This window comes from Rhinatrema bivittatum, chromosome 15, assembly GCF_901001135.1.
Source record: "Rhinatrema bivittatum chromosome 15, aRhiBiv1.1, whole genome shotgun sequence".
Taxonomy (NCBI): Eukaryota; Metazoa; Chordata; class Amphibia; order Gymnophiona; family Rhinatrematidae; genus Rhinatrema; species Rhinatrema bivittatum.
This window is the reverse complement of record NC_042629.1, coordinates 68265434-68277943: the sequence shown is the minus strand read 5'-3', so window position 1 is coordinate 68277943 and position 12510 is coordinate 68265434. Positions and strand designations below refer to the sequence as shown.

Below are 12510 nucleotides of genomic sequence, written 5' to 3'. Positions count from 1 at the left end.
CAGCTTATGACTAAAAATACTCAATAATATGAAATGCACGACCACCACTCTTGATTGGTAGCAGCTGAGGTGTGATCTGAAACATTTGCTTCTATTTATCATATTTCTAGCACTGCTAGACATAATGGTACAGGATTTCTAATACCAGGAAGTGTTTTGCAAAATTTACTTTTTAGATAATTAAATTGACATAAGAACATAAGAAATTTCCACGCTGGGTCAGACCAAGGGTCCATCAAGCCCAGCATCCTGTTTCCAACAGAGGCCAAACCAGGCCACAAGAACTTGGCAATTACCCAAACACCAAGAAGATCCCATGCTACTGATGCAATTAATTGCAACAAGACGTATTTACCAGAGAATAATAATGAAAAAATAGTCTTCTAAGGGACCATCATATAAACCTCTCACTTTAATATCTTTTACATTCTTGCATGTGCTCCATTGATAAATCAAAGGGGTACAGTTTTAATCATTGGTCCAATTTTTTTAGGATTTGTTTAAAGCATTTTCACTAAAAATAGTATTTAAAAAGTGCACTACTTCCCCATTAGTTGAAGTTAATTCATGCCCAACACGGTACCAAGCTTCGCAAAACTGCTGCTTCACGGGTCAGCGTATCTCAAAATTCAAAGAGTTCTTTCTTTTCTTTTCAGTCCCGTTATTATTATTAATTGAAGCGGCTGGCCAATTCTTCACAAAACATTTTCACCTGCCAAAAACTCGGCATTTTAACTATGGTGACGAGTCATCACGTAGAAAATGTAAAAAACCTGGCTCGTCACCAGTTACAGGCGTTGTAAGCTGATATTGTGAGCTATGCGGCCATTTGATAATCTTTGCATAACCCTTTGTTTAGCAGGCTTTTGTGGGTTAATCTTTAGAGTGACTTATACAGTCCTTGATGAAGGTGACATACGCCGAAACAGTGCCGGTGTCGGGCAGTCCCATGGACCGGGTAGTTTTGCGTTCCAACTGAATGGCCCGGATCAGTCTTTTGCAACTGCTGCAAGTCCTTTAAGCTAAGTGCTACTTTAAAAACAGTATTAAGGCATGTGTGTTTGGATTGTAAGCCTGTGCAAACATTGTGCCTGATAAAGACCACACATTTTAAAGTGATTTTATGTGCATTTAAAAAACTGAAAAATCGGCTGGATTTATTGGCCTTTTACTGGTAGATGAGTCACCTACCCCTGTTGGTACACTAGTTTGAGGAAATTTAGCTCGCCATAGTAGCGATTACACAGGTGGTTTTGATACCAGTTTTACGATTAAGCTTTCTGCCACTAAGCCTTTTTTGCTGTTTAAGTACAATAGTAAATCACAAAATCAAAAAGCACAAGTACAAAGACACAAACAATAACTAACAAAAAGGTGTTCCAGAAAAGACCACGTTTATTACCTTCAATCTCGCAGATTTACGAAGGCTGAGAGTTTTTTTGTATCATTGCATCGGAAAAGAGAGAGAGGGGAGGTCGCATGCTCAGGAAGTTTAGACAGGGAAGATCTCAACACATGGAAGTTCAGTTAGAATAATCAAAAAATAATGAGACAAAGGCAGTTCAAGTATCACAGGCATAAAGCACGCTAAGAGACGGGTCTCCTGAGAGACATTTCTACGGTCAACTCCAGAAGAATATTGTGTGTGACCACTGGAAACAGGAAAAGCGAGGGCATGGGGTTGTTTTTTGTTTTTTTAATATATGCAGTATATATTTTGCAGGACCAGTATTATGCATCCTCTTTGGATTAAAAAAGCATTTTCAGAAAAGGAGAGTTTCTGCTTTCATCACTTTTATGGATTTGATTAAACTGTATATACTCCTGCCTTGAGGGATCGTCATGTCTTCCTGCACTGTTTTGCTAAGAGCTGTTTATTCAAATGTATGCTTGATTAGTTTCATTGGTTTCTGCAAGATTATTTTACAGACTGTTTGTATGCCAGAAATATTGAATAAATAAAAAGTGTTTAAAAAGACAAAAGATTATAAGGGAGTTAATGCAAGAGGAACTCAGGATAGTTGAGAAACTTCCAGACAGTGGAGACACAGCACTGTGCTTATCAACTCTCTCACTAAGGTGGTTTGAAATGAGCATCTCCTTGAAACACAAATGGAACATACTCCAAAGTCAACTACCGGAAATTTTAATGAGGGACTGAGCTGTATTTGTTAGGTCTCTGCCCCCTTATCCCATAAAACTGTTACAACTCAATGGCACTTGATTTTTTCAGCCTGCTCATTATGGTTGGCATTAGGAAATATTCTCCCCTACTCGCCTTTTCCAGTGGCCATGAGTACAGCAGCCTCAGGAGAGATACAAAAGCATGAACAGCTCATCGTGTTTTACAGAGTTTCCACAGTTATGAATTACTGCCATTCGGGCCGATATAGTAAAAGTCGCAGGAGAGCGGATGAATGCCCGCTCTCCCGGCGCGCGCACAGGCCACTCTCCTGTGCGCGCAATTCTGTATTCAAATGATGGCCCGCGGCAAAAAGAGGCGCTAGGGATACTAGCACGTCCCTAGCGCCTCTTTTTGGACAGGAGCGGCGGCTGTCAGCGGGTTTGACAGCCGTCACTCAATTTTGCCGGCGTTGGTTCTCAAACCCACTGACAGCCACGGGTTCGGAAACCGGACGCCGGCAAAATTGAGCATCTGGTTTTCAACCCGCGAGCCGCGGGCCAATTTCAAAAAATTTTTTTTTAAACTTTTTTTTTAACTTTCAGGACCTTCGACTTAATATCGCCATGATATTAAGTCGGAGGGTGCACAGAAAAGCAGTAAAAACTGCTTTTCTGTGCACTTTCCCGGTTCCCGGAGAAATTAACGCCTACCTTTGGTAGGCGCTATTTCTGAAAGTAAAAATGTGCGGCCTGGCTGCACATTTTTGCTATTAGGTCGCTATTAGGTTCGGGGGGGTTGGACGAGCGTTTCGACGCACTATTACCCCTTACTGAATAAGGGGTAAAGCTAGCACGTCGAAAACGCGCGTCCAAATGCGGGTTAACAGTGCGCTCCGCCGGAGTGCACTGAACTGTATCGGCCTGATTGATAGCATAAGAAGCACTGGGAACATAATTTATTAAGTAGGCAGCACAGAAATTTTACATAGTGCATTATTCAAGAAATCGGGTTCCACTTGCTATTCAAAAGACGCCTATATGTGATTAAAATCAGGGGTAACTCCTACCATGTACTAAATTTGGGACACATAGCTCTTCAGTAGCCAACAACGTTGACGTTCAACTTACACACGAGAACTGCTGTGTTCACCAGTTCAAGCTGCCTCGATAATGCTTACCAGAAACCAAGAGCCCTCCCAAAAAAATCCTCATTTCATAGCAAACTGTTTGTTAAAAGGGGAACAAAGTTAAGCTCTGTTGCCCTTAATGTGAAACCTTTTTGAACTACAAGAGACAAAAGTAGACACCAAAGACTCATGGGAAAAGTACTGCAGGGATGTAATGGTCTCCAAGGGCTCACACACCACCTTCAGTTGGCAGTCTAATGGTAAAGCACAGAGACTGATCCACCGGGAACGTAAACCATGACTGAAACAATGACTTATTGGAAAACCACAAATCAACTCTTTAAACCAAAGAGCAGGAACTGTAATATTGCATCTAGAGATCATAATCAAAATATCACGACCCTATTAAAATTATCAAGAAAGTGCTCCAGCTGTAGGAAATAAAACCTGAACGCACAGCATCATACACCTTTGGAGGTGGTAGGTACATTTCCTAAAGCTCGCTGTTTCTTCCTCTATAGCCAAAAACAAAAAGGTGGGTAGTAACGTCTTCCATACACACACACTTAAAACAGAGCAGCAAAAGTGTGGGAGGAGTCCTTAAGGACCATCAGCAGGCGCCAAAATAAGGAAAACAACCTTATAAAAGCATTAAGCACAGCTTATTAAGCGATCAAGAGTACATTTTCAACAGCAGATAACAGCAATCAGTCCCCTGACACGGGCCGTGATTCATGCAGTGCGCTGCATCGGGAGGGACAATTCTCATTTTTGTGACTGGATGACAAAATTCTTTGGCTGATCAATCACCTCAACTGATTACTTCCCCGTGTTCACATTTAGATTTGAAAGCTCTTGGCCCATGGGACTTTGTAATGACCAATAGGTTTGAAGTGATTGGTCATTTAAAGAATTCTGTCACGCAATCACGCTGCGTGCTTCTCGAAACACGGCAAGGTAGGGAGGAATGAACAGTGTTCTCGACAGTAAACAAAGCCTATATGGATGCACACTTCGATTGCTGTAGAAGATCAGCTGAGTAAAGTATCCAAAACAGCGGTCAGTAGAACTCGCAACGCACTAGGATTTTAAGAACAGTTTTGTGAGATTCTTGAGAATAGAGTCCCAAATAAATGTATCCTTCATGGCCTTTCCTTACCTCTTTGCAAGTTATAATGATGCCACCTAGTGGCTAATTTGAGCTTTATCGTGAACTTGTTAAATATTATTGCATCACCTGCATTTTTACATGATGTATTTTATTGTGTTTTGGAAGTTAGTAAATTTGTTATGTCATTACTGTATGCAGTCTTGTTATGCTATTATTGTAATGCTTGTGAGCTGCTCCTAGTCTTTGAGAGTCACTAAGGATGTAAATCTAGAACAGAAAGATAAACCGTTCAAATACTACACTGTATACACTGCCTTCTTCACCCTAAGTCATCTCTGTTATGGCGCCACAAATCATAGTAACATTGTAAATGGCGGGGAGAAAAAGACCCCAAGTGCTTCATTCAGTCTGCCCAGCAAGATGCTCATGGTAGTAACTGCCTCTCAGTGCAGGTTACCCCCATGCTGGTAATCGTAGGGGTCAGTACCCAACGCCCATCTGCTGCTGTTCTCTCTCCTTAATCACCACTGCCTACTGCTTCAGACCTGAAAAGTCGCTCGCCCTTACCAACAGTTTGTAAATCAAGGCCGATCCCATCAACTGCAGCAGACAGCAGGGCTGCATGGAGATATGCTGAGGCCCTAAGCTGGGTGAAGTTTAAGAGGCCAAAAAAAAAGTAAAACTTGAAATTTAGTAAGTCTTTTGTAGTCAGAAGGCCTCTCATAAATCCGAGACCCTAAACTGTAGCTGAGGTAGCTTGTGCCTGAATCTGGCACTGACAGGCAGACAGGCGGACAAAGAATCTGGCATCAGGCAGTAGATTTTTGGCAAGAAAAATTCTGATTCTATGGTTGCCCGGTGGGACGTTCCAAAAAACTGCTCCAGGCCATCCAGCAGAAAGCACCAGGAACTCATCAACAAAAGTCACAATACAGGCCGAAAAGGTTAAACTGGACACGGAAGCCCTAGCTAGTGCCAGCTATAGAACAGAACTTTTTTTTTTTTTTTTGCAAGGGATTGGGGAGGATTCTGTTCACTTTGCTACTCAAAATCGCTCGGTTTTAACTAAACAAAATCTCTTCAAATGAATCTGAATACTTAACTACATGCTGCTGGGTGCAGAAGTGTAACATTCCTCCTGTTGCTTGCTGGGGTAGGACCAATCCTCCTTTAGTGTCAGATATTTCAAAACCACCCCCACATAACGAATGGAAGAATGAATTAAAAAAAAAAAACACAACAGAAAACAAAAACTATACAGCTGCAGGGAGAAGCTTGGGTTACTTTGATATGTCTTTGCTAGAACTTACACCATTGCCCGAGACCCTGAGCCCACCGAGGGGGCCTCTGCCCCTGTTTGCGTCAGGGCTGCTCTCTCTTTCCTGAGACAACGCAGACTTCCAGGCAGCAGTGGGATCTTCTGCACCGCTGAGTCTCCCTCTCGCCAGAACCTCTGTGGACTTCTTCGCTTATCATAACAGCTATTTTACAATCTATAAAAGAGACTCCTGCTTGTCCAAAACCAAGGCAACAAAGAACCCATTGTTTCTAAACATTTTATCCCATTGCCGCAATCTACTATCCCAGCCGAGATTCTGCAAAAAGGTCTGGTTGCGATTCCAGGGCTGCTTGCTCGTGGATATTTGCTCAAGTTCTCCAAAGGTACGCAGCAAAGTCCAATCAATCTCTGCCGCAGATCAACAGGAACCTGTCAAGAGTTCAGTTTGGGACTGCCCCTCCTCTCAGCCTTCACAGCGCTTCCAACCAACAGCCAAGACTCGCCATGGCCGGTGTGACAGACCATCAAGTTACTGGTGTGTCCTCAAGGCAACGCTGTTCATCACGTCTTATGATGTTAAGCAATATCCCAGTAGGCGACCAACATGCTGTGCTGTTGTAGCACTGTAGCTCCCCTGGAGCTAAAAGAACTTTTATAAAAAGCTTTCAGCTTTGTATCATATCAGATTCTCTTCTTTCCTTCACAGGTCACTTTCTGGCCCCAACCAGCTCCCATTGGATATTGTATAGTCTGTCAATTGCTCTCAAAGACACCAGTGGCCAATCAGGTTAAGGAATGCCTAAATTCTATCAGAAAATTACAGATATCATACTCGTGCATTTCTAACCGCCCCCCTCCAAGGCAGTAATATACTAAAACACTAGCAAACTGCAACTGAGTAGTTCAGTATATGGAACATAGAACATGACAGATAAAGGCCAAATGGCTGAACCAATCTGCTCATGCACACCTCCCACTTAGCTTTACAATCTCTTCCTCTCCCTCAGAGATCCTTTGTGCTTGTCTCCCTGCTTTATTTAATTCTGATACGGTCCTCGTCTCCACGATCTCCGCTGGGATGCTGTTCCATGCACCCAGATCTAAGGAATGCAGCAATAACCTGTCTTCCCATCAGATACCAGACCTTCCAACCTGCTGATACCTTGATAAAGGAGATGTTGCCTTTTCTGCAGACTAGGAGATAACTTTTGGTTTACCCAGGGCCTACACAGAGAATTAAAAAAAAAAAAAAAAAAACTTAGAAGAAAACACCTACCCCTTCCCATCCATCAAGGCTTCGTCATCTTCATCTACGTCAGAGGCTGGGCTGGTGCGAGGTGGGGCATGACCGCGTGGAGACATTGCGGGCCAGAATGGAACCTTCAGTGAAAATGAAAGAGAAGTATAAAAATAAGGTTATATATACAGATACGATTAAAGTCGAATGCATTAACTCTCTTAACTCATTCCCCAACAAACCTCTTGTTATGTCTGTTCTGAACAAGAACTGAGCCGAATCAGAGGGGGGAAAACAAACACACGAACCCTCTTCAGTCTGGAGTTGTACGACATTCCTGAATCAAATGAACCGGGTGATCCAAGGGTCACTCTGTTGCACTGGGTCATTTTTTAAGGTGAGGGGGCAGGGGTGGGGGACTCAGGAGCAACACAGAGAGAAACACAAGCTAATGAGGAGATCCCTAGGCATCACGGAAGCTGTGCATAATGCATGTTTCTTCCCATTTGTCGTGCAATTTTAAATAGCATTTTATGCTCGATTATCAACTGGGATAAAAAAAAACATCCATTTATCAGACGTCTGAACACAAACTATTTATTTATCTACCATTCTTATTAACTACTTCCCTGATCTCTGTGGAGTTTGCCTAAAGTGCTGAAAATTTTAAATCATCAAAATACAAAAGAATTCTTGCATAACTCTTAAAAACAATCACACACAATACAATACAAAAACAAACAGCTGAGAGCCAGAAAACATTCCACACCCTCATCATTACAAGCAGCATGAAATTATAACCTCCCATCTGCTCCACCCCTACACACACACACACACACACTTCTCATCCAGTATTTAACACATAGATCACGAGATGAGTACTTCCAATGAGGAAGTTCCAGATTTTCCTACTAGTAAAAAAAAAAAAATATTAAATGACCGACTTCATTCATTCATTAAAGGCATAAGATTCATTCACCCAACAGAAGCCTATTACAGGGCGCTCCACTTTCAGGAGATATGGTTAGTATCGACAATGGGTTATTTTGAATAAAAGCAGATTACAGAACGGAAAGGATAAAGCAGCCTGGAGAAGGCTGTTGGTTTCATTTGGTGGCATTTTAACGTGTGCGCCGTAAAAACGGGATTTCAGCTCCCACGATCCAAAAGGTTAGACATGCTCCCAGAGAGCAGAGGCCACCGAAACAGAACACGGGGCACCCTCAAGGAGAAGAAATTGCTTTTTTAAACAGCCCAGAAAAACAAGAGCAGATCCAAAGAGGGAGGTGAGCAGATCTGTTGGTCAGTGCATGGGGCCTGACTGCAAGAGAGATGGTGGGGGCTTCATGCCAAGATACCCCCTCTCGCCACCGGCTTTCCGTGTGACCTTGCGCAAGTCGCTGGGGTCTCCCTGCGCCTCCGGGATCCAGTCCAAAACACAAGGCATGTGTCTTAAAACTGGCTTTCCCCTGCCAAAAAAAAATAATAACAAGAACGCAGGCTGCCTGGCTCACAAGTTTCTTTGGATTCTTACTGACAGAAAGTAGTAGCCTCCCATGGCTGACCAGCACCGTATCCAGAGGCACAAAAGAACTGCTATAAATAATTCAACATCATGATTGCTTAGCAAAGGAATAAAAGCTGCACTGTAGTAGACATCGGTGCAGAGGTCATCCGGCAAGCAAACTCCCACAACAAGTAGAACAATATTGCTCCGCAGCAGAAGGATGTGATACCACAACTGCTTTAGTGAGGGGTCAGAAAGCTGCAGCTGGTGGAAGGGCTTTTGTGTGTGGTGATATTTTGCTTTTTTTTTGTGTGTTTTTATGTACCCTGCTCCGAGTGTCGGAAGGCATAGGCTACAAGTAATTTAAATACATAAATAAGGGCACCTAAAACCTAGGCACATGGAGCTTTCGTTTCCAAACTATGGACAGGAATTAGTTTTAGTAAAACGCCAGCCCTGCATGTTGTTACCCTTTTCAAGTTGTGGCCTTGCATTTGCCCCTGTGCCAGCTCAATCGGAACCAGGACTGGGATCTGACAAGACTTAAGGCTCCATTCGCGGTTACACGCGGGCCTGTTCCCTGCTGAAGCGGCAGTGCACGGCGCTTCCTGCTGGGTCAGCCTTTTCTCGGTTTGCTTTTTCTTTATAAGAGACATCTGCAAAGGATTGGCCTTGGAAATTAAAAAAAAATAAAAAAATCCATGCAGCCAGGAAGAAAACAAATTCTCTCCTGGTGTCGGTCTGATCCAGGCAACGGTGACAGATGCAGTCCCGCGTTACCAAAAAAATCTGCGACGCATCCACTCATTCTGACCAGATTTGTGGAGGATGCAAACCTTCCCAGCAGTCCACCTTCCCCGAACGCCCTCTCTCCTGCCGGCACATCCTTTCCGTGACGCCTGTTAAAAGTTCTTTACGTCGGACACCAGCGGGTTAAAAGCACGGCTGCCACCGCATACTGCACGCACCGTTCTACACGAGGCTGCGAGTTTACAAGTAGCGTCCGTTAAAAGTAATCGATCCTTCATTTTTGCCCGTTTTTTTTAAAGGCGGCCCCTGCAATGGAGGGAACCCGGCCTTAAAAGAGGGACAACTTTCAAAATGATTCATATGGGGGGGGGGGGGCCTCATGACCCTGTAACTTAGTGCTCTGAAAGCTGCACAGCCTCAACGCAGTTAAACGTGCGCGTAGCGTTCCACGACACGCCCGCTGGTAGGAGGAGTTTCTGAGAGACACATTTAGGCCGGAGAAGGAAAATAACGAGCGGTCACTGCATTTTCTAATCGATGCATCTGTCAGGTCCTTCTGTTTTCTGACCACCGCATGTGCAACTGAGTTACAAACCGCGAGCCCCGTGGTCCTTTTTCAATGCTGCCCAGCACGCCGGTTTTACAATCACGTCTTGCCGGCGCGGGTCGTGCTCTCACCTTGCGGTGGCAGGTCAAAGCGAATGTGCCTGTCAAAGTGCATGGTGCTGTGGAACCTGCTGTCACACGACTCGCACAAGCTCAGCGGGCTCTTGTGGTTCAGCTGCTGACAGTCCGTATGGTGACATACCTGTAAGACAAAGAGTTCACAGTCACATCAGGCCCTTTTGTCCACAACCCCCCCCCCCCCAAAAAAAAAAAAAAAAAAAAAGGCTGCAGGGCTCATACAACACTGGACAACAAAAATATATTTTGCTTGCATCAACCTGTTCTAATCTCCCACAGAACTAGTCCAAATCGAAAAACCATCAAAAGCTTAGCAGCAAAAGCAACCTGCTGGATTGAATTTTCCGTCAGATGTACTACTTGTAAGCAGAGAAATGATGCTGCCGTGGCTCAGTATTTTGAGGGTAGTTTCCCACGTCCATCTTCAGCTAAAACCCCAGGTCAGCAGCCGCTTATCCATTCTAATCTCTCGCCATCCTGTCTGAAGACGAAACCCATTTGTGGATAATTCTTACGGTGGGCCAACAGAAAAGTATCACAGCTTGCAAAGAAACCAGATTTTATCCAGGATAAATTCTACTCTCTAAAAGGGGAATTAAAAAAAAAAAAAAAAAAAAAGAGTTGTGCGCATACAACTTAGCACATGGGTGTGCAAATAGCGCATAGTCGCATAGGTGCTATTTTATAAACCTCAAACATACACGTGCAAGTCATGGCGCACGAATAAATTTGCATGCATAAAAAAGGAAGGCTGGGGGCATTCGCGCATATTTTGCAACCTATTTTATAACCTGCGAAAGCGAGCCACATACGGCTGTTCCCTGCACTAATTACCTGGTGTAAGTAAGAGTGAAATTCTTTACAGCCAAATACTGACTGTGTGAGGGGGTCCTGAGTAAACTGGGGGGGGGAGCTCAGGCTGAAGAACCAGGGCGGGTATTGATGACCTAACGATAGACTGGGCAAAAACTGGCGGACTGCTTGGTAAAACTGGTAATTTCCTTCACGCGCACGTCGCAAAACGTGATGATTTACCCATGTAGAAGCCAACACGTGATAAGGAGAATTCGCGAGTTACATTTCCTCCTCTAAATGATTAAAATCAAGAGCACGAATACGTGCGCATGACAGACATGTGCCACTTATCCTGATAAATTGTGACTTATTCGGCTAAGCGACAACTTTATTTATTTAAAAACATTTTATTACCTGCCCTTCCTACGTTCAGAGCGGGGTACAACACGCACGCACACACACAGTCAAGTGAACAGGAGAGAACAGGATATCCCTATAGCTGAATGCATGGGGGTGCACGCGCGTGCTGTTTTAAAGATACCCTCGCTGGTTTACAAAATCATGCGTCACCAATGTCTTATTATGTGCCCTTGCATTTGATCACAGAGGCTTATGTCTTTCATCATTTGCACCCCTATGACATCAGAAGGTCATTTCGAAATCTTTCGATGAAAATATGTTTAGAAAAACAAATCCGGTCATCGGAGTATTTGACTTCCAAAAAATTCTTGTTTTAAGGCTTCCAAAAACATGCACAATATTTCCAAATTCTATCCAGGAAATTTTGTGGCTTTCAGAATGTTAACACACTCAACATTATCCCTTGAGTAGCCACCCATTCTACTGCATCTTTCTCACGGAAGAAGAGAGTATGTTTAAAGCAGACAAGTTCATTTTATAGTGCAAATGATGCAAGAGCCTATTTATTTATATCCTGCTTTCTGACACTTTAAAGCAGGTTACCTTCAATTACTGTAAGGTTACAATTGCGATTGAACCCTAGTTTCGCTGATTCATAGTCCACTGCTCTAACCACTAGGCTATTCCTCACTTTACGGGAGGATGGATTTTCTCCAGCCAAAATATTAGAGAAAGAAGTTAAGTTATTTTAAATAGCTTTCATGCTATTAATGGGCTACAACCAGAAACAAGTAGGGATGTGCATTCATTTTTAAAGGAAATTGAAAAATGACAAACCCACCCACATTTAGTTTAAAAACACTGGAAAATAAACTGTAACCTGTGCATCTATAATTACCCCCCAGTTTATGGGTGGAGGCAAGTATTTTATAACATATGCACGTACTCCGCTTGTGAAAATACTTGTGCAATGTACTTTTAATCGCCAGTCAGTTCACCTAGACCCTCCATTGCATCACCTTGATCTCCCATTCAAAAAACTTGCAGACAAAATACAAGTACAATTTCATTTCACAGATGCAACAGCAGGTGTAAAATCAGGGCATGTGGGTACCTGCTACATAATACATTGTGTTTAAGCTTCCAAACCCTGCTCCGGAAGGCCCTCAAAAACATCTTTTTTTTTTTTTTACTTGCAAAATATTACGCAGCAAATGGCAACTCCACACATGCAGTTCTATCCTTCTGAAGAATTCCTTAGTAATGCATAAGAGCTAACCTACACGTGTCCTATCCCGATTTACACCTCTGCATGACGTTTGAAAATTGACCCCTATAAATTCAGTAGGAGCTCTTTGATTTTCAAAAGTAAAAGAGACAGAAAGCTAATGTTAGAGTACTAAATGTTTTTGGCAATTTTCAAACACCAGGGTTTCATTTAAAAAAAAAAAAAAAGAGGATATGGGAGCATTGTAGTAGTTGCAACCAACATAAACCCTGGAGATTCAGGTTCCACATCCCACTCCTGCCACTATC

At 43.1% G+C, this 12510-nt stretch overlaps 1 protein-coding gene across 1 annotated transcript in view; it reads right to left on the bottom strand.

The window, feature by feature from the left end:
• Positions 1-7003, bottom strand: part of LOC115076515 (pleckstrin homology domain-containing family G member 5-like) — a 71934-nt gene extending 64931 nt beyond the window's left edge. Inside the window, exon 1 of the mRNA XM_029578056.1 lies at positions 6918-7003. Coding sequence (XP_029433916.1) covers positions 6918-7003 — 86 coding nt within the window. The remainder of the gene's footprint in view (positions 1-6917) is intronic.
• Between the last annotated feature and the right edge of the window lie 5507 nt (positions 7004-12510).